General features: G+C 44.7%; 2 protein-coding genes across 2 annotated transcripts; one reads left to right on the top strand and one right to left on the bottom strand.

Moving 5' to 3' along the window:
- Positions 1–340: 340 nt before the first annotated feature.
- Positions 341–10,638, top strand: TMEM215 (transmembrane protein 215). The gene has a single exon (XM_075931446.1). It carries the CDS (start codon positions 948–950, stop codon positions 1,650–1,652), a length of 705 nt encoding a protein of 234 aa, XP_075787561.1. The 5' UTR covers positions 341–947; the 3' UTR covers positions 1,653–10,638.
- A 3,542-nt stretch (positions 10,639–14,180) lies between these two features.
- LOC142829802 (soluble guanylate cyclase 89Da-like) lies at positions 14,181–21,722 on the bottom strand. Its single transcript, XM_075931445.1, has 3 exons — positions 21,433–21,722; positions 18,830–18,921; positions 14,181–17,540 (listed from the first exon to the last, which is right to left on the bottom strand). The coding sequence occupies exons 1-3, from the start codon at positions 21,497–21,499 to the stop codon at positions 17,379–17,381; spliced, it is 321 nt and encodes a 106-aa protein (XP_075787560.1). The 5' UTR covers positions 21,500–21,722; the 3' UTR covers positions 14,181–17,378.
- Between the last annotated feature and the right edge of the window lie 525 nt (positions 21,723–22,247).

The raw sequence follows: 22,247 nt of genomic DNA, 5'->3' as shown, positions 1-22,247 counted from the left end.
GCTGCCCCCGGCCCTGGCCTGTGTCCCGCCTTGGGCTGCCCCGCTGGAGGGACTCCCCGGCTGCACCTCGGCTCCCGGGCCACTGAGCCCAGCCAGCCCCGCGGGGCGAGGCTGCGGGCGGCGCTGGCTGCTCCCGGGCCGGCACGTGCGGGATCCCAGCCGGGCGGGACAAACAGGCGGGGCGGGGGGCTGCGTCCGTCCCCAGGCGAGACTCGAAAGAGCCCAGCGGGGATTTGCAGGGGCAAGCCCCAGCCACGGTGCGCGGCTCCTGGCTGGCTGCACCGCCCCTCCCGTGCGCCCTCCTTCCGCACCCCACCTCGCCAGGGACCCCCCCCCCCCCCGCTTCCCTTGCCGCCCAGCACCTGCCTCTGCCGGGGCAACTCGGCGCCCCGCCCACCCCTCCCTCCGCCCTGTGCTGGAAGCTCCCGAGACGCTCCCTGACCCACTTCCCGCAGCCCTGGGCTCCGCTCCCCTCGCCTGTAACACTAGACGCCTGCAGTCTGCCTCTTGCCCGGCTCCACGTCCACCCCTGCCTCGGCTATGCACGCCCATGCCCGGGCGGTAGCTCCCTGCCTCGGGGTGCCTGCTCTGCTGCTGCTGCTGCGTTCGCGGCTCCCCTCCGCCGGGCTGGCCTAGGAGCCCCCCGGGACTGGCCGTGTGAGGTCACAGCGACCGGCCCCCGCAGCCGGGGGCAGCATCCTCGCCCTTGGGGGCAGCTAACCCCGCCTGGCAGCAGCGCAGGGGCGCTCCCGGGGACCTGCAGGGGGTTGCTCCTTGACCCCTTCTCCCGGGAAGGCAGTGGCCAGAGAAGCAGGATCGGCGCTGCCTTTTTTTCCCCCAGGAAACTTTTTTGCGGGTGCGCTCACTACAGCTAGGGACGCGCTCCCAGGCAGGCTCCGAAAGCCCAGGGACGAGGAGCGGTCGGATGGTCTGCCCGGTGAGGAGCCATGAGACCCGACGACATTAACCCTCGGACGGGACTGGTGGTGGCTTTGGTCAGCGTCTTCCTGGTCTTTGGCTTCATGTTCACCGTTTCTGGGATGAAAGGGGAGACCCTGGGGGACATCCCCCTCCTGGCCATAGGGCCCGCGATTTGCTTGCCGGGCATCGCTGCCATTGCACTCACGAGGAAAACGGACGGCTGCACCAAATGGCCCGAGAACACGCGTCCCTGCTGCAAGAAGGGGAAAGACAAGGAAGTAATGGAGCTGCTGCGGACGCCCTCGGATCTGGAGTCGGGCAAGGGCAGCTGCGATGAGCTGGCCAGACAGGCACACCTGCCGGGCAGGAGAGTGCCGAAGGGAGAGGACTCTGTGTCCATCTGCACCACCACCACCACCACCACGGGAGAGTGCAAAAGCCTGATCAAAAGGGTGGACCAGGAGGAGATGCTGAGATACCTGGAGACCTGTTATCCGGAGATGCCGGGGAACGTGTTCGTGGGAGAGGGTCCCACTTTCAGTGCCTTGGAGAAGACGAGCTCTTCTCCTCCCTGGGACAGAGTTGCCTGCCCTGACACAGAGGACAACATTTTTGTGGCTCCAAAAGACAGTATCATTGTCTGTTCCTACAAGGAGAATAACCCTTACGACAGATACTGTTGTTATATAAACCCTACTGGAGTCAGCTCGGACCACGAGACTATAGTTTGAATGATGCACCTTTTTCTATTTCTCTATGTATTTCTACAGACTACATCGTTCAGCTCTTATATGAAAAAGTAGCTGATTGCACTGCATGGAAAAACTCATACTGTTACAAATTTAATCTGGTATGTGACTGATGCTCAAACCTTTTGTGCCTGAAATACTTTCTGTAAGTAAATAAGCATGTTTAAGGCTAAGAACTCCTTCTTCTTTGTGGAAATCAATTTTAATTATTTTTTAAAATGTCAGTGCTGAATATTTTGTCCAGACACCTCTCTTTCCTCACACTCTAGCGCCTAGACAAGCTGGCAAGAGGAAAGCATTGACTGTCAGCTAAAATCAAGGCAAGAGTCAAAAGTCTGGAGCTTGCGGTGTAAACCAACATGCAATATGGATGAGTGACTCTTACAAATAGTGTCACTTCCTTTATTTCTGAAGGAATTGATAGAGGTCAACTTGCAGTTAAATTAGTTGGCTGCCTGATGTCTAGCTGTTAGAAAATCTTTTCAGTTTAACCACCCTTAGACTCAAGTGAGGAAAACCAGGGAGCCAAAGTCTGAATTCAGTGTTCTGTTCTTACTAGATTTTACATGACCATGTTTTAAGAAATCAAAAAGCAGCATTGTACACTATTGTATTGCAAGCCTCCTGAGTTCAGGAAGGGGAATAGGATAGAGAGAATTTTCAAAGGAAAATCTATCAACAGTCATATCAGAGGTGCAAATGTTAGGCACTTTGGTTCATTGTCATTTGTTAATGAATCCACCAAGGTCTTTCTAATATGTTTGACACTTACAGCTGTATTTAACAACATGATAGCAATTAAATAATTGAAGAGACTTAGCAACAGCAATCACTGACTGCATTTAGGATTGTAAAAATATATGCAAGAACCTCTAAAATCACTTGGAGATTTTGGGCCTGATCCAGCTTCCAGTGAAGTCAACAGACAGACTTCTATTGGCTGTAATAGAAGCTGGATTAGGTTCTTAGGGAAATGTCATCTTCACATACCTTTTCAACAACTCCAGATGTTTATCCATAATGACATTTTATTCAATATTATGAAAATCATTTTAAGGTGGGGAAAACCAGAGAAATGTGGTTGGCTAGAGTTTTTCACAACTATGCTGTATGTTTTGTTAACTAGTTCACTGATCACAGATGCATAGTACTGGAACCATGACCTGAAAGATGCAGTTAACATAGTGGTTAAGCCTTCAGAGCCTGCAGACTGCCCACCTATATATAACACAATTACATTCACATTCTACAGCGTACACATAACCTAACGTGACAGTATAGATGCAGTGTAATATAAATGTAATCTATACAGCCAGTCTGAGGGTTAAACTGTTAAAAATGTTTGCTCAAGCATAAAATAATTTGTTAGCATTTCACAGACGAAGCCTTGATTTCCGTAACTAAACGGTTATCATAGCTCTGAAAAGCCTTTCTGTGTTGGAAGTCTTAATAACAGTTCGAGCTTTAGTTATTTGTAATAAACCATAATTTGTACCAGACAGATTTATTGAACTACCAGTGGGAAAAGAATCCACCCCTGGCTAACAGAAGCCTGGGAATATTCTGCAGAAACTGCTGTGGAATTTTCCACTGACAGATTGTAAGCGGAGCAACTCCTCATTATGTCTGTGCAATTATTTGGAAAATAAAGGGAAACCTCAGGCATCCTCAGGGTCCATCCATTTGGAAACTGCTCTCAAATCGTTACAGACAAGCAGCTCAAAGGAGATTGCCAAAGGGAGGGTTGGGAAGATTTCCCAGCATGGGCATTCTCTGCTTCTCTTTGGTGCACTAAATGTAACATTGTTTATTTTATTTATGCATTTATGTACTGATTTTCCACACTCTGCTCACTTCTGTGGCATCAGGGTGCAGTTCAAACAAATAAAGAAAATGCAGGTTTGTCTCAGTCAGAGACAGCCAGTTATTAATATACCACAGCTCTTGCTGCTGTGGTGTGCAGTTCAGGGACTTGTATTTGCAAAACTCAAGCTTTTGTGGGCCATATGAGTAAATGAGTCCCACAGAGAGAGACCCTCACTGAAAAGGTTCAACTTCCAGCCCTGGAAAAAACACTCCAGGGATGGTCACCAGAAATAGATCAAGAGATCGTAATCATCATAAAAGAACATATGGCCTGATCCTGAAAGGTGTTGAGCACCTCCTGAATGCTGCTGAAAACCAAATCCTGCTCCTATTGAAGTCAACAGCTAAAATTCAACTGACTCCCACGGTGCAGAATAAGGCCTTTTGAGTGCCTTCAGCCCTTATATGTAGATGTCGAGGATGTTGAATATAGTGCAAGAGGAGCTTAACACCACTGGAATCAGGTGCATGGTCAGAAAAGCAACCTCTTAGGTATTGGAGTCCAGAATCAATCAGGGTTGTAGAGACTGCCATGAAAACAGCCCCTTGCATTGTGTTTGGTAGCAAGTAAGTTTCCCTTGCAGAGATCAGGGCAGTTCTGCACATATGTATGAAAATAGGATTGGATGTTTCTTTGCTTAGGCTGAATAGCTGCCAAACCACACATTTTAAAAGTAGTAGAAAGGTCTCTTATAAGTCAAGGCAATAAATTCTAGTGGTAAATGGCATGACAAAGATATAATACGCAATGCAATCAAGCAATTCTGAGTCATGCCCTATATTCCATTCTTACTGTTTGATTTTAGGATTTTGCTTTAAAAAAAAATGAAAGCAGATTTTATGGTAGTGAAAATGGCACACAGTTTCTAAAAATGAATGTTAAAAATAGTGAAGATTATGGGTAAAATCCTGTCTCCATTGAAGGCAATGGGTCCACAATTTTACATTTTAAGATGTCATATACTTAGGAGTCATTATAGGTAAATTAACATAAGCACAAATAGAAATCTGAAGCCAGAGGAATATGGATACATTTTCTCTGAAATATCTTTACCTGAGAATCTTTGCTTTTCCCATGTTCAGTATTACTCTTAATTAACAGGACAGAGTGAAACCAGGGATGAATTGGGCCATTAAAAATAAAAGTGGCTCTAGGGTCTGCTCCAAAGCCCTTTGGATAGACAAGGTCTTGTCTAGACTGCAGCACTTTTCCGGGATACCAGAGGTTTTGCTTTTCCAGACGTATCCCGGAAAATCAATGCCGCATTCAAGGAATGCGTCTACTTCTCCAAAAACAATTTCGGAATAGCAGATGTGCTCCTTTGCCACCCCGTAAACCTCGTGCTACGAGGCATAAGGGATGTGTTGAAAGAGCAGGTTTTTCCAAAATTTAGCACCGTGTAGACGCGCCAAATTTCAGAAAAGCCTCTTTTGAAAGAACATCAGAAAAAGATACGCAATTTGCATACCACAAATTGTGTATCTTTTTCCGATTTAACTCTGCAGTCTAGACGTATGGGACTCTTTCCACTGACTTTTGTGAGCTTTGGTTCAGGCCCTTAATGTCTATGAAAAGTGCTAAACTGATAATCCTGGAGATAAAATCCTGTTTACACACAACACAAGCAGAGCATAGACAGTAACAAAACTAACAATGAGCCTCAACCCTGACCTTCATGTTTAATTTCTATGGCCATTCAGTTCTTGGCCTCTATTGAGTCTGTCAGCACAGTTTTGCTGGTGAGTGTTTTTAAATCTAGACATTTATCTCCCAAGCAGCCATATTATGGTCACAATTTGTATGATTAGATTTGAATTTGGCATAAGGAGGAGTAATTCTATTGATTTTATAGAAATTGTTCCCACTCATCACAGGGCTGAATTCGATTAATGAAAACTACCAACCTGGGTGTGACTCAAACTCATGACTTGAAGGTGAATCTCTTTATGTCATTGCCAGCTCAATAAATCCTCAAGCTTCCCTAGGTTAAAATTCCATTTTCATCCTTGATTTTTTAAAGTCCCAAAGCAGTGAACATCACTGCCATGTTCTTCGCCTCTTAAAGCTTAATCCTGCATCTAGTGATGTCAGCAACAAATCTTCCATTGATTCAATGCTGCAAGATCAGGATTTTAAATTGTCTTTATAGAGATCAGTAGAGCCCTATGCAGATACAAAATTGGTATCCACGTCTGAATCCTTATCCACAAAAATGAGCCACAGATATCCTCATCCACATCCATGGATACAGATACCCGCAAATATAAAGAGGATATCTGCACATTTGCAAAGTTGTAGATACAAAATTTGTATCCACAGTGATATCCACAAAAGTGAGCCATGAATATCCAGATCCACATCTGCAGCTGCAGATCCCTCAGATATAAAGCCGATATCTGTGGATTTGCAGGGCTCTAATAATGATCAGATCAGATGATAAAGCACTTAGGATAGATTTCTAAGCCTTGTAAAATATAATTTTTACTGTTGTATTTGCCATAAATGTCAGTACTGAAGGATATGATTTTTCTGAACTTATGTAAAAGCGATGCAGAAATCAACCATCTTTACCTGGTTTGAAGTTTCATTTTCTTTTATATTTTGTTTGTTAGTAGCATTTTTATCCACACAGCTTGCATTACAAGAAAGAACCCATGTGGTTTCTTTAAAAGAAAATCAGGAACTGTTTTCAGCAACAGCCATGGTCCTCTATTATAATTTTCTGATCTCTGCTCAAGTGAAACTGCATTCATCTCATCACTGTCTAGAAAACAAACAGGAAATAAAAACACAATGTGGGACCCGATCCTGGGAAGTGCTGAGCATTCTCCATTTCTAGTTGACATCAGTGGTGACAATGTTAAGTTCTGCTTTGGACCAGATCCACACAACTGAGCTGGGTTTTTTAGAAATACGATGCTATTCCTTTCCCCTTGTGGTTTTTGTTTTTGCTTGTTACTGTAATTTCTTCTCCTTTCCTCATCCCATGCTTTTGTTTTGAGCAGTCTAATTTGGCTTATTTACACGAAGGGCCACTTTCTGACATGTTTCTCATGTCGAGAGGCATCGTGCTCTGTGAACAGTCCCATTGATTTCTTGATGACGCTCATAGAATATGAGACAACTCAATTTCAGGGTGGCAGAATCTGTCCCTGCATCATCAGCCTAATCCAGATGGTGATATTACATCATCCCTCTGGTTTAGATTGTCACATATTGGAGCACAGGTTTTGTATTTTACTTTTGTATGGAGCATCATTCGCAGCAATGCTCCTACAGACATTTTAACCACTAATAACAACTAACAATCAAAACAGATAAACAGTGACCAGTAATTAAGTCACTTTGGGTCTGATTTTACATTGGTTATAATCAAGTCTCTTTAGGGGCCTGATTGTCTGAGGTACTGTTACTGAGGACCATTTGTTCTGTGTTGAGCATTTTCAGTAATAATTGCAGCCACCTCCACACCTTGTTGCTAAGCTTGAGCTACGTCCTGTTGGTAGACAGTATCTAACCAATAGATTCTATCCCCCACCCCAGTTTTAAAGGGTTTCCGCAAGTTGTTAACATCAGTACTATTAAAAGAAATGTTTTCTAGCCAATGTAACTGGTCTCTTTATAGAAAACATTGCCTCAGCTCTCTTTGTGGGGCTTTAGCTGCATGCCTCACATTTCTAATCTGATTCTAATCTGCATGAAGCTCCCATGGAGACAACTACATGCTGTGTTGACATTTGTTACTTGCCTTCCCATGGGATTATGGATGTGGAAGATCTTGCATTCTGCATCCTTTTCAATGAGTGCACAAATCCAGTCCAGGATTCTTTTACCATAGTCAAAGGCAATGTTTTTTCTAGTGATGCCTGGGGTTACCCTGTCAGTTCCCTAGATCACAAAGGAGACAGAATGACATTTTCTTTGCCAGTCAAGTGGATTCTAGCTCCCTTTGTTTTTAAAATGCATGGAAGGTAACACACTAAGGAGAATGCTCTGTGAAGGTTATGAGTGTTGGCCCAGAATCTACTATCAGATGCATTCATAGACCTTTATGCTCACGAGGAGTCCCTTTGACTTTAGGGATGTGCCATATAAGCATAGGCATGTACTTTGGTGCATCTGTTTGTAAGACCAGAGTCATACAATGCATCACAGTGACATATTCATTAGAGACAGGCTCAGGAAACACCATCACATCCTGAGGTCTGAACTCCCCGCAAGATTTGAGGAAGTTGAAATTCACAACCCAACCAAGCCTTGCAGCTTAGGTTTATCTCAACACTCCCGATGCTTTAAAATCCCATCTGTTATTTAGGAAAGGAGAATCCCCTTGTAGGAATTCAAATGTTGCTGAACAGCTTGTGCCTTGTCAGGCAGAATCTCTCCCTCAGGACGTGTGGAACTTAAAGGCCGCAGGACAGTTCTGTTATAACCAGCAGATAAATACTGGCCTCACAGAAGTCATGGCCAGGCTCTTGCTTTCTTCCACGGGGCTAAGATTTCACCTAAGATTGCTAAAGTGCTTAGCACTCAGCATCTCCCCTGAAAAACAAACCTCTTACTGACCCCCAGAGAACCCTGGGAGCTGCTGAAAGATTTGGGAACCTGGCCACTTGATTTAGGGCTTTTAATGTACTGTCTAAGTGGGACAAAACCTCGGGCAAGGAGGAGTTGTGGGCAACATCCTTCCATTAACTGAAAGGAGAGAAAGGAGTACATCCTTTCATCATTTTTTCAGTTTTCATTGTGTCAGTTTCATGGCGCTCCAGTCCTGTTCATGTGTTCTTGGGTATAAGTTCTATCTCTTTGCCATATTTGGCCGCCTTCGTATGCCCTTCTGGGATGAGGCAAAGCCTTTCTTCCTGCTGTTAGGTAGAATGGGATAAGACAGGCCCCCCTTTTCATCTAGTCCCAGGATGACAGAGCTAATCCATCACAGATTCAATGTCAAGTATGGATCTGATCAGTAGAAAGTGTGTCTCTTCCTTCCTCTCATTTAAGTAAGCTGAAATTGAGGACACTCAGCACCTCTCAAGATCAGGCTCTAAGTCAGAGGTGGGCAACCGTTTTTGGGTTGGGAGCTGCTGACCCACAGACAAATCAGACGGGATCACACAAAAGCGAGAAGCAAAAAAACTGAGTTGGTCTCCAACTGAGAAGGAGAAAAACACTAAGACACTCCCCACATTCCCTTCGCACACTAGAGCCTAGAGGAGCCTAGGCTAGTAGATTGTGTGTGCCCCCACCCAGGCTCTTGGATGGGGCCAAATCTGAGGGGTTCAGTGTGTGGGAGGGGCCTGCCAGGAAGCAGGTTTCAGGTGTGGGGTCCGAGTGGGAGAGGGAGCACAGGAGCAGGCTGGGAGGGGAATCCTGAGCCTTGCTGGCCAGATCCAGAGAAGTCGGGGGCTGCATCCAGCCCCCCGATCCTTAGGTTCTCCACCTCTGCTCTAAGTCAACAATTGGTGCATCATTCTTCACCAGATGCAGTAATACATGAGAAACAAAATTCCTTTTAAAATTCAGGGATGAAGATACTTCGTTTTCCAGAATTCATAAATACAGCAAATGGCACCCTATCTTGTACTTCAATGTTAAGATGCAATCATCTGTAAACAACAACAACAACAACCCCTTGTTAAATGTATGCAACAGGCTGCACTGCATACTCCTAATATAGCCTTGTGGCTTGACAAAGGACTTTGCTGCTCATGGCTTTTAAGGCAACAGCTTCTACAACCTGTGGCCCAGGGCTGTTCCATATGCAGCTCACTCACTGGGGGGCGCTGTGCCTGCCTATTTTTTCAGAGTACCATGAATCGTCTGATTCGTGCCCCACTCCTGCGCCTCCCCCTTCCTCCCAGAGCTGATTCGTGGCATTCAAGCTCTGAGAGGGAGGGGGAAGAGTAGGGACAGGGCTTAAATCAGCTGATTCGTGGCACACCAGAAGAGCTGGGAGGGCGGGAGAGGAGCAGGGATGGGACGCTTTTGGAAGAGGAGGTGGGGAAGAGGCTGGCCAAGGATGTGATATTGTAAAGTAAGTGTCATTGTTTCTTTTTTATTATTTGAACTTGATGACAGTTCTATTCATATATGAATGATTAAAGCACTTCTGCTCCTTTTGGAATATGCAGCATGCCCTGTATTAATGTATGTAATCTTGTTTTGGGGTCACGGTTAGTGCACATGAGTGACTTCAACCTTGCGACACACTGAAATGAAGGAGGGACACTCATGCAGCCCCCTCACTAGCCTTGGTTGCCCATCGCTGCTCTCCAAACACCAAACCCACACCGCGGTTTCAAATTTGAAAAGGGTTAATTTATAACTCTGAGGAGAAAAAGTGCATTTGAATATTTGATTAAAAGCTGGGGAACAAAGCTCACACTGGGGTGTCAGTACGGGCAGTATGGGCCAGTTGCTCCGGAAGGAAAAAGGGAAAAGTCTGAGGCAAGGACTAGTAGTGATCAGGAAGTTATTGGGGAGGGAGTAATCTGACTAACCCAACAAGTCTGACCTTACGGCTGTCCATGCATGGAAAGCCCACTGACTCCTGCCTCAGGAGTTGTTCACACAGAAATGGGGATCCATCCTGCATGACTGCAACCAATGGGCATGTGACCATTGGATTGTATGGGAGGAGGTTCAGACTTCTGCTGCATAATCAGGTTCGGTCTGTTTCTGTTTTCCCAAATGGTTGGGAAGCTCTCAACACCAGGTCCGTTCCTCCTGAGCAGCTGCCTCATCCTCCTGCTTTGAAGAGGTGCAGATCTGTTGTGGAGGTCTGCTAGTCTAGGTCTATTTACATATCCCACAAGTTTTGGGTTTACCGTACCTACAGAAAATATCAACACAACATTAAACATTAGGTAGTTTCTCCCTAGTCTTTGGTCAGAGCTAAGTGCTCTGTTTCAAGAAAGAAAGAACATTTTGCCAATGTTAACAGTTTGACTGAATAACCTCTGGGAGTGTCTAACCTTGGAAAACTGACTTCCCAAACTTTTGCAACATTGCTGATTTTTTTATAATTGGATTTTCATCTACTCTTCAACATTCAGAGGGTTTAGTTAAATATTAAATAATTTTGTAATTCTTTTTCTGCTTTGTATCACGCTATTTATTTCCAATGCCTGTGTGTATCATTACCTGTATTAAGACTGTATTGAAATGGAATTGTAATAAATACTAATCAGACTAGATATATGTATACCCACATACTTCATAAAAACAGAGTGGTATTGTTCTTATCCACATGTGCTGTTTTCCTATGTCTGCAAACAGTGAGGGTCCAGTCCTGTGAAGGGCAAAGACCTTCCCAGTAGCAATGTAGCATTTCACCTCCCACGTGGGAGAGGATGTTGAAGGTGCTCAGCACCTTGCAGAAGGTACTTGCACGCCTCTCAGGATCGGCCCCTTTCCCTGGAAATGCTCAACTTTCAAATGTAAACATGGATTAGATATTTTTAAGGAAAAGGAGGAAAATATCACCAATCTATAGGCATGTAACATCAATGACATCCCCCTTCTACACAGACTTCTGTACCAGCTGACTGTTCATAGATATCTGTCATAGAAGAGCACTTAGCCCCTCAGAGATTACACAGTGTCTCACATCAGGGCACTTAGTTGGTAATTTGAGTTCTGAGTGGTCACTCTGGAAACGTGGACCCTGATACAACAGATTGTTACAGATTGTTTGAAGGGGTATGTCTAGATTACATGCCTCTGCTGACAGAGGCATGTAAAATAGGATACCCGACATAGTCAATGAAGTGGGGATTTAAATATCCCCGGCTTCATTAAAATAAAAATGGCCACCGCGCTGTGCCGGCTCAGCTGATTGTTGGCACAGCGCGCGAGTTAAGATGCGGATCAGTCGACAGGGGAAGACTGTCGACGGCTCCCTTATGCCTCATGAAACGAGGTTTACAGGAGCGGTTGACAAAAGCTTCCCTTGTGGACCAATCCGCATCTTGACTCGCACACTGTACCTACGATCCGCTGAGCCGGCACAGAGCAGCGGCCATTTTTATTTTAATGAAGCCGGGGATATTTAAATCTCTGCTTCATTGACTATGTTGGGTATCCTATTTTACATGCCTCTGTTGGCAGAAGTATGTAATCTAGACATACCCAAGGTCTCCATGAGCTTGGAGTCTGTTACAATTGTCCTCCTTTTGTCCCCCACTCATCTTGAACTACTACAGCCAATGGGACAGCTGTTGATTTCTTTGGCAGCTAGATCAAGCCCTATGCAGGACTGACTTTAGGCCGATTCACCCGATTCCCCTGAATTGGGCCCCACGCCCTAAAGCCAGAGGGCCCCGTGCCCTAAACCTGGAAGTGTGCTGGGCATGCTGCAGGAGGGGGCGTCGGCCCCGGAGGAGGAGCGCGGCGGCTTCGGTGCGCTGCGAGAGGGGGAGTCAGCCCATGGGTTTGGCTGGAAGGTGGGATTCTGCCCTGTAGCTGGAGATTTAAAGGGGGCTGCGAGTTGTTTGTTAGTGTGTTGGGTTGTGGGTTTTTTTTGCTCAACCAAAATTTGGTTCGAAGTGGGCCCCGCACTTCCTAAAGCCGGCTTTGGCCCCATGGCTTTACTTTCTGGTGGGGTGAATCATTTTGTACAGGAGATGTTGTCAGGATTATCTATTTGATGAAAGAGAATTACCCTGAGGTTTTTTTGCAGTAACTTTATTCCTGTGAACAGCTCCATTTCATTCAATGAAAATTGAGCTAGGTTTGTGTGGTTTGCAATGAAAAAAGTGACTTTTTCAGCAATACAGAAACTTTTCTTTTTGTTTACATTTTTGGGGAAATTTTTCACTGTTCCAGCCAATCCTGAATAGAACTACTTCATTTGTGTGTGGCTCTACCCAAGCTTATAAGCGTTTGCAGGACCTGGCCCTGTGACTTTAAAGTAAGATGTTCAGCAATTTTGTAAAATGCAGAATGCAACATTTTCAATCAGATCATCTCAGACCAAGACAGATCCCATAAGGCATCATGCTACTACCTAAGCCATTTTTAATTGGCTTGAGTCTCAGCAGCTCTAGGAACCAAGATTCAGGATGCTGAAAGATTAACAGGAGACAAAGTGGAGCTCAGAATCACAAGTTAGTAATCAGAGACAGGAGGCTCAGGGTATCAAGGGTTCAGAGGTCAGGATTCAGAACCACAAATACAACTGGGTTGGGATGCCAGGAAATCAAGCAGCAGGCACAGGAAGTGGGGCGGGGGGGGAGGCAAGCCCAGTTGTTCAGATAGCTGCTTGTTCCTACTGCTGCTTTAAGTAGGCCAAATCAACTTCCTTGGGACTCCACCAATTGGGCCTCAGGGGCAGAACCTTACACTGGGGTTAGGCTTCATGGGTCCCCAGGTAAATCATTGCTAGCAGGATACTCTGTGAATGTGGGATTGAGACCTCTATCTCATGATAATAATACAGACCTATTTTGGGAGACTAGGAGCTAGGTGGCAATGCAATTTTGGCCAAATCCATTAAATATTCTTATCAAGGTGTATCAGTAAATACCATATCTCTGCCAAATCATCTGGGAACACTGTCACTTGGTATTTCACATCTTCTGTACATCTGTTTCCCAGGAGACAAGTGTCCACAGCACAAAAGCTGTTTGCATAAATGACATTAATCACAATGCAGTCAGCGCAAGTGACACTAATCAAAACCTTCGCACCAGACATTCAGTGAGTTATGGAAACCTATCCCTGCAGAGGTGGTCCATCGAAGACAGGGTTGAAAGCCAGTGACAAAGCAACAGAGGGATGCTCACAGTGGTGTTGTCCATTATGTTCTTCTGCAAGTAAACCGTCCAATCCAAAGCTCTCTGACATCATTAGGAGTGTTTCCATTAATTTCATGAGGCTTTGGACCAAACTCTCAAATATACTCTCAGTAGCTACATGTGTCAGTCCAGCAATTTTCCTAAGCACTGTCACACAAACATTTTACAAAACCAAAATGCTCACACCACTGACTTATATTTAGAATAACCTGCACTCAAAAAATGTTCATTATAATGTCTTTTAATCCTACCAGTGTACATTAGTATACCATAGATCAGTAACAGTCGCAACTTTTCTATAAAAGAATACGCAATATGATACAGTGAATGGTAACAAATTCACATTTCTTGACAGGCCTGTGATCTATCCCTTTCTATAATTTCTAATACCAATTTTTAACATATTTGAAAAATGACTGTTCAGTCAATGGAAGCGTAGTGCCAAATACATAATGCATGATGCAATGATGTAGATCAAAATGTTTTAGGAACATTCAGGCTACTTCTACACTGGCCCCTTTTCCGGAAGGGGCATGTAAATTTCACGAGTCGTCGTAGGGAAATCCGCGGGGGATTTAAATATCCCCCGCGGCATTTAAATAAAAATGTCCGCCGCTTTTTTCCGGCTTTTAAAAAAGCCGGAAAAGAGCGTCTAGACTGGCCCCGATCCTCCGGAAAAAGTGCCCTTTTCCGGAGGCTCTTATTCTTACTTCAAAGTAGGAATAAGAGCCTCCGGAAAAGGGCACTTTTTCCGGAGGATCGGGGCCAGTCTAGACGCTCTTTTCCGGCTTTTTTAAAAGCCAGAAAAAAGCGGCGGACATTTTTATTTAAATGCCGCGGGGGATATTTAAATCCCCCGCGGATTTCCCTACGACGACTCGTGAAATTTACATGCCCCTTCCGGAAAAGGGGCCAGTGTAGACGTAGCCTCTATGTATTCAGATCAGTGGGATTTGGCTGAACCGAGGAAGAACTGAATGTGTTAAAGGATGTTACAATGATGTAGTTGACTTGGACTTTTGTTTACTGGTGGTTATATTTTACAGTTTGGAACATATACAAATTTAACATTTAAAGTTTAGATAAATGCAAACATTTACTTTAAAACAAGAATGGTCAGAATGTATATTGGAATCTCACTCAATAAAGTCAGTTGCTATTACTATTGCATGTGCTTTCTAATTAAATAAGAAATGTCAGTATCAGCAATACCTTTTAATTTTATTTTCAGTGATCACACAGTACATATTTAATATAAAATATGCTAATTACATGGGGCTTGACCCCATAAATTACCCAGTTAATCTAAACTGAGATTATATTGGTTTAAGCACACTTAATTTAGGGTTTTGCATTGGTGTATCTAGATTGATTTGGAATAAATTTAGTTATATCAGTGAAGCTTTTCTAAGATAGACTAGCCGTGACCTAGAGAAAATGTAGTGACATTTAAAAAAAATCTGTGGTCTGGAAAAAAAAAGAAAAACTGCAGAGTCCCACACAGCCTATAGTGCACATTGTACAGCATACTTTGCATTCAGAGCAAATAATCCATGACAGAGTTGGTGAGACACCATTCACAAAAACCCATCTCAATCAGCAAATCATGCAGATTTATAGAGAGCGTTTTCTTTTTGGGCTTGTCTACAGTTACAGAGCTGTAGGGATGCAACGGTGCCACTGTAGCACTTAGTAAAGACACTGCCTATGACAATGGGAAAGCTTTCTCCACTGGCTTAGATACTCTACCTCCCTGAGAGGCAGTAGCTATGTTGCGATGTCGTGGGAGTGCCGTCCACTTGTGTGGCCCTGGATCCACTCTGATTTTGCATTCACTGGTTTCTGTGTTGTGCTGTGTGTGATCCCTATTGCCCTATGCTGCTCTGTAGTGATGCTGTGTGTGGGTGTGTGCGTGCCTCAGTTTCCCCAGGCCCTGCAGTAGTAGCTGCATGAGGAGGGGGAGGCTGGGTGTGACTCACTGGGGAAGTATGTTCAGCCTCTCACATCATGAGGTCCAGGTGACAGCACGTAGCACCTTGGGCCTGGAAGGAGGACAATGGAGAAAGCGGGGCTGCATGGGGCGAGTGAGCAGTGGATGGGGGGTTGAATTAGTCTCAGCTGGGCAGGATGAAGACAGCAGACTAGGAGCAGGAAAAGGGGGTTCAGGGCCTGTGAGCCCTTCCCCCAAGAGGAATAAGTCTGCCTACCCTGGCACCTGTGCTAACATCTATCCCAAGCTACGCTGAGTCTCTGTGAACCAATAAACCTTCTGTTCTACCTTCCGGCTGAGAGGCACATTTGGCTGTGGTTGGGGGTGCAGAGTTGGGGGCTCCCTGACACGCCATCACATATGTTGACAGGAGAAGCCTTTCTCTTAATGTAGCACAGTCTACACCGGAGGTTAGGTGGGTACAGGTTGAACCTCTCTAGTCTGGCACCCTCAGGACCTGACTGGTTCTGAACCAGAGAATTTTCCAGATCAGAGGAGGTCAATATTGTCTAGCAGCATTACCAACACTCCCACTGCTTACTGGGTTGTGAGAAGACATATAGGGGTAAATTAGAGCTAAATAACAGCACAGAACACTGAGAGCCAGGACTGGTGGCTGCAAACAAACTGTATGGGACTGTGAGAAGTTTGGCCACACCCATGAAAAGTGGACATCCAGCAAACTAAAATCGTTCTGGGCAATGGATATTTCTGGACCAGAGAGTTCTGGACTAGAGAGGTTCAACCTATATAATTATGTCACTTGGGGTGTGGATTTTGAGTGTCAAACCATCATTCCAAAAACAGAGCTCTTACAGCAGTCCTAAGACATGAAGGCTGTGTCTAGACTGGCAAGTTTTTCCACAAAACTTGTGGAAAAACTTGCCAGTTGTCTACACTGGCCACTTGAATTTCCGCAAAAGCACTGACGATCTCATGTAAGATTGTCAGTGCTTTTGCGGAAATACTATGCTGCTCCCGTTTGGGCAAAAGTCTTTTTCCGAAAAACTTTTGCATAAAAGGGCCAGTATAGACAGCAGAGATTTGTTTTCCGCAAAAAAGCCCAGATGGTGAAAATGGCAATCGGGGCTTTTTTGCAGAAAAGTGCGTCTATATTGGCCACGGACGCTTTTCCGCAAAAAGTGCTTTTCTGGAAAAGCGTCCTGCCAATCTAGACGCATTTTTCCGAAAATGCTTTTAACAGAAAACTTTTCCGTTAAAAGCATTTCCGGAAAATCATAGCCGAACTGTTTAAACATTCTTTCTTCTGTTTAATAATCCTGAGTTCTTTTCATCCCTAGATCTCAAAGCACAGGACAAAGGAAGTTAGTATCATCTGCATTTTATGGATGGACACTTGAGGCACAGGTGAACTGACTTGCCAAAAGTCACTCAAATGGCTAATAAACCAAATCCTCCCCTCCCCCCCAAGTTCTTTTCATCCAATGCTTTGCCACTAGGCTAGATTGTTCTCTCCTACTTCACCTGGCCTTTAGTTCCAGCAAAGTCCACATTTCAGTCCCACCTTTCAAAACATTAAGCAAAGTAATCCCATGCGGCTTATCACCACCATGGCACAAAATAGCACGGCCTCCCCGTCTCACCACGAGAGAAGCTAATACGCTGGCATCTCCAGCCTGCTGCTCATGCCAAGTCTGAGACTGAGGGGCCATTTGCAGGGCTTTCTCCCTAAAAACCTATGCAGCAGCTGCACAGGTCTCACCCCCCTCTCTGGATAGCTGGTGACACAGAAGAATCCATTTAATTCCTTATGTAGCTGCACATTTGTCATCGCCAGTGATTTGTTTTACTTCTTTATTTTTGTCCCCGTTGGAGTAAGGGAGAGAGCTATGATTAATGACTGTCTATACATCTCGGTAGGCAGAGGGGGAGCAGCAGGGATTTTCTTGCTTTGCCTCTAGATGTGGCACAACAATAGAAGCTTTCAAATACCTCTGCCTTTCTGGATTACATGGGAAGGATGCCAAGGAGGTCTAAAAGACTGAAAACAAGGAGAAACTGGAACAACTAAACATCCCCCCCCCCCATGCCCTTTAAGCTGAACTCGAAAGAGGATCGTTGGGCAAAACTCCTGGAATTAAACTAAAAGTAGTTCCATCAGGGTCTTGAGAGGTTGTAGTAGGGATGGGTGCTTGCTTCTGGATGGCTGTATCCTTCTTTCCTTCTAGCCAGTATGTTACCATGTCTCCTTTCCCCTAAGGAGAAAAGTAAGTTGAGGTGTAACAATAATACCATCTAGCTGTTTTACAGCACTTTTCCTCAGTAGATCTAAAAATGCTCTATAAAGAAGCTCAGTATCACTATCCCGTTCTACAGAAAGGGAAACTGAGGCATGCAATGACAAAGTGACCTGCCAAGATCACCCAGCAGAGCTAGAAATAGAACTCAGATCTTCTGAGTCCCGGTCCCGTGCACAAGGCACTACTATATTCTTACTATTATTTACAGCATCCATTAAAAAACCTCACTTCCTCTTCGAGAAAGTTTCACTCATTTTAAATATGGGTCTGTTAACATTACAAACTCAAATACAGATCAGTCGAGAGTGCCATGATCACAGCTTTCCTCCTGACTCACTTCAGTGACAATCTAACTGTATTTTACCATATCCCATTCCTGAGGTCAGAGCCGTAAGTAAAGATCTGAGGCCAGACCTGTATGCTGGTTGAGAGACATGGTTACAACTTGGTTAGGTCCTTCCCACACTGCAAAGTGTAACTGTGCTCAGTGGAAAATTGTGTAGTGACTGGATCTTGGGATTCACTTGTACATGTGGGGAGACAGTCATGGGACTGTTTTAGAGGGAGGCCAGGGGAATGATTTGCATTTGCAGAGCCAAACTGTGGGACACTTCATCATTTACGTGCCTGCTTCATCTGGCAGGATATTTAGCCAGATAGATATGAACTCAAAATTTAAAAAACGGGTTCTAGATTTCACCCCCTTCAAAGTCCAGGGCCAGGGATTTTACAGAGCAAGAGATACTGCCAGCAACTTCTAGTTTTGTAGGTAACTACAGATTCCTCCCAACCATTGTGATTACTCTTGCCCATTTTCACCACAAAGCGAAAATCCCACTGCCATTGAAATTGCTTCTCAGAATGTGGGCCACTAGGATTAACAAATTCCAAAGGCAAAGTTTGTGTTCATGTATTGTTCATCACCATTTTCAAGTCTCAGGTTTGATTTTCAGCAGTCAGGCTAGGCACTTGCCAAGCAGTGAATCCGAGTGTGGATCCCATGTTTGTACCCTGCCTCCCAGGGTTGGCTGGATTTAGGAGCAGCTTGTGTCACCTTTCAGCAAGCTCCTCTGAGTCAACTTCCCATGGAAAGCCATCCTGTCCTCTCAGCTGGTGGCATGCGTCAGACTCAACCAATCCATTTTCTGAGAGAAGACGGCCTGAAGCGTTAAAACCCCAACATTCCAGAAGACAGCTCACACTTTTCCCCTCTGAAAAGCTGAGCACAAATTCTGCATATTTACCTTGACTTGCAGATTCCCACGACACACTAATATGTACTCTCCAATCTGCTCCAACAGCTGGTATGTATTTGAACTGCACTGTATTTTAAGAGCTGGAAGGGGAGAAATTGCCATATTATTGCAACCATTTACCCACTCAAAACAACGAATACCAACTAAACTTCCATCTGCCCCCCAGGCTGTGTCATTATTATTGAATGACACCCTAGCTCTTTTCGTTTCTTGGCTGTCACTACTATGTTATTTGAAATGCTCACAGATGAACCAAAAGGTCTCTGGTCTCTTTGTAAGTCATCTCAGGACACATATGTGACTGTCAACAAACTCTTCGCATCACATCCTGTATCCGATATTATTTTTCTGCTCTTTATAGCTGCCTGGCTGGAGTTGCTTGACAAGTGACCCTTTCATCTCCCAGGGAAGAAATCCATATGGAGTGTTAGCCTGTGGCCATTGAACATCCACTGCCTTCTCTGGGTACTCACTTTTGAACAAAGACTAAATCTAAGAGAAATTTCCACCCACCCACTGTCTCCAGGCCTATAAATAAATAAAAAGAAGGGGAAGGTGCCATTTCCTGTAACTGTATAAGTACTTCTACTGAGTTATTCTGGCAACATGATCTTTTCTTTAATCAAGGAAGGAATTATCCTCATACAAAATGCTTATTGTCTCATCCAACGCCGGAGACTGGGATTATATTTCCACTTCTACCATTAATTCTCTGCACGACATGGGACAAGATACTTAATTTCTCAATTTGCCTATTTGTAAAAAGGGGGATGATTTGTCAGCTGGGTGGAATTAATTTTCTGAAATAATTTTCTGACAAAAAAAGCAGTTTCAAATTTTTCTACAGCATTTTGATTCAGAAATCTCAGTTCATTTAGACTGAAAAATGCTGAAATAAAATGTTTCTGTAATTTCCAACTGAAAACTTTTCTGAACTCTTTTTGGTTCCACAAAATGTTTGGATTGATTTGGGACAGAAACAAATGTTATGTCTATATAGGGTGGACATTCTGGATTTCACTGAAGTTAATGCTTCTAACTTATCACTGTGATATCTTCTGGGCTAGTTCCTGAAAGAGTGCAAAGCTATTTGAAATCCTCAGATGAATATTCTGAAAGAAGCAAGGAAAGAGGCAAGGATTAAGGTTATGAGATGATAAGCTTGTCTTGGCATACTGTTTAGAAGTGCTGATAAGCCATCCACAAGGAGAGGTGACAGATAGGCATATACATGACTGAAGAAAAGATGAAATGTGAGGGATGGAAGAAAAGATTTGGGAGTCATCAGCATAAAAGCGGTAACTGAGGCTATGATATCAAATGAGTTCACTCAAAGGAGAGTGTAAAGGGAGAAGAGGAAGGGAGCAGACTGAGAGACTGACAGAAGGCTAATGCGGCTGCACACACAACTGAGAGCATGAGTTGAAGACAATGGTGGTAAACAGGTATCACTGAGGGCATAATTTGTTCTGCAGAGTCTTCATACTAGTGATGATGAGTGAAAGGAAAGAACCCAGCTTGACTTTCAGATCCACAGACAGAGTCTGCAAAATCAGCAGTGAGGCAGGCAGAAAGACACGTGTTCAGTTTGTAAACTGGGCAAACTTGATGTATAATCAATAAGGCACAATGATAAATGCCATCATGACAATTTTGAGAATCACTATTTGAAGCAGAACAGCTCTTTAAAATATATTGAAAAATTGCTCTGTTTTAATATATTTGAAAAGCATTGTACCCCCACCCTACAAAACTATGCAACCTTCTTTCTCTCATGGAGTAGAGGAACAAACACAAGTCTAATTAAAAGCCCAGTTTTGGCTTATTCGTCCTTTTCTGGCCCCTGGAAGTAGGATCAAATCAGATTTCAGATCCTGGGCCTTTGATTTTCAGCTCAGCTAAAGATAAAGCTTGCTAACCAAATTCAGGACTCTGTCAGACCCCGGGAGGAGCTGAAGAAGAAGAACTCACTTGGAAGATTTTCTCATGGAGATCTCTCCCTAATCCTTCTGCTGGGTGGTAGGGTTTTCTTCCCCATGCAACAGAGTGCTCTGCCTGTCCTCCCCCCTCTGCCCCACTGACTGGGGATGTAACCCCAAAGTAGCCTGGCTGTCAAACCTTCTACAGTCACTAGCCATTTCCCAGACTCCCCATTTAAGGGAAAGTTGCACTGAGGAGGGTGGGTCATAGAAAATATAACAGTTCAGCTAGGAGTGCTATTGAGTGCCAGGAAGGAGGGGAATCAATGAACATTCACTGCTAATCCTATGCCTCTCCAAGGCCTGATCATAGCCTGCCCTATTTCCTGCAAGGAACTCTGGACCCTTGGAAACCCCTCTCATGGGCCCTAAAGAAGTGGAGAGGTTCTCAGAGGTGGTGGAGCTCCTTTTTTCACAAGAAGGGAAAGCCATGCATGAAAGTTTTCCTCTGTGAGTGGATCTTGAGAGCACAATCTAGCCCTCACAGCAAAAGTCTCCTGAGTTTGGGAGTTGCTCCCACTTAAGCCAGGGCTTGTGTCAGCTCAGCCCTTTGTTTCTCCACAGCTCACTAAAATGTGCTAAGCCTTGCCCAGGCACTTGGCTTTTTTTTACCCTCGCTGGTGGACTCCATCCTGGAAGCAGTGTTGACAGTGTCTCCAAACAAGCAGTACCGGGGCATTTTGGTTCCAACGACTCCTGCTACAACCGGCCCTATTGAAGGAAAGAAAGCTAAGTATTCTGGGAGATATTTTTAACTCACACTGAGAGTGGGCCTCAGGCTTATGCAGCCTCAGTGGCTAGCACCACACACAGCTCTGGTCCAGTGTCCTAAGTTCCCCGTCCCGTGATAAGGTATAAATGTCAATGCTGCCCTATTCATCCTCTGGATTTAACAAGTTGTGCTTCAGCTCCACCACTGATTTACAGGACCATGTAGGTGGGTTACCAGAAACCCAAGAGCCTCATAAGCAAGGGAGGGCTCAGTTGGAGGGATCAGAGGCAGGAAGTGATGCTATGGGTTCATGGAAGGGTGTGGGAAAGAGGGCCTGGTCATAGGTGGGCAGAGAGCTAGATGGGTCTATAATGGGGTGGCATGTAAGGGGCTAAAAGAGGTCTAATAAGTCTGTGAGGAAAAGCGATCATATAAAAGAAGTATTGCAAGGCAGAGCAGGGTGAGTAATTACCTGGAGCTCCAGGAGGGAAAATTGTGCTCCTAGCTATATGAAGGAGTGCTAGTACCTTGGACAGAGCAATGCCTGAAAAGCCTGAGGTGAGGGCAAAGCAGTTGCTGAGGGCCAGGGGAAGAGAACCAGGGATGCATAGAAGTAGTAAGGGGAATTAAGGAAAGGCAGCATATCGCTGCTATCCATAGGCTTCTGGCCTATGACTCGGAGTAGGGGGTGGGCTTGTATCCCCCTCAGTCATCA

This window comes from Pelodiscus sinensis, chromosome 6 (assembly GCF_049634645.1).
Source record: "Pelodiscus sinensis isolate JC-2024 chromosome 6, ASM4963464v1, whole genome shotgun sequence".
Taxonomy (NCBI): domain Eukaryota; kingdom Metazoa; phylum Chordata; order Testudines; family Trionychidae; genus Pelodiscus; species Pelodiscus sinensis.
The sequence above is the reverse complement of the archived record's forward strand: the minus strand, read 5'-3'. Positions and strand labels throughout refer to the sequence as shown.

Coding starts and splice junctions, on each gene's coding strand:
- TMEM215 (XM_075931446.1), top strand. CDS start 948: ATGAGACCCGACGACATTAACCCTCGGACGGGACTGGTGGTGGCTTTG.
- LOC142829802 (XM_075931445.1), bottom strand. CDS start 21,499: ATGCCCCGGTACTGCTTGTTTGGAGACACTGTCAACACTGCTTCCAGG. Junction 18,922..21,432: donor GATGGAGTCCACCAGCGAGG/GTAAAAAAAAGC, acceptor CTCCCCTTCCAG/CTCTTAAAATACAGTGCAGT. Junction 17,541..18,829: donor GTGGGAATCTGCAAGTCAAG/GTAAATATGCAG, acceptor TTTTCTCCTTAG/GGGAAAGGAGACATGGTAAC.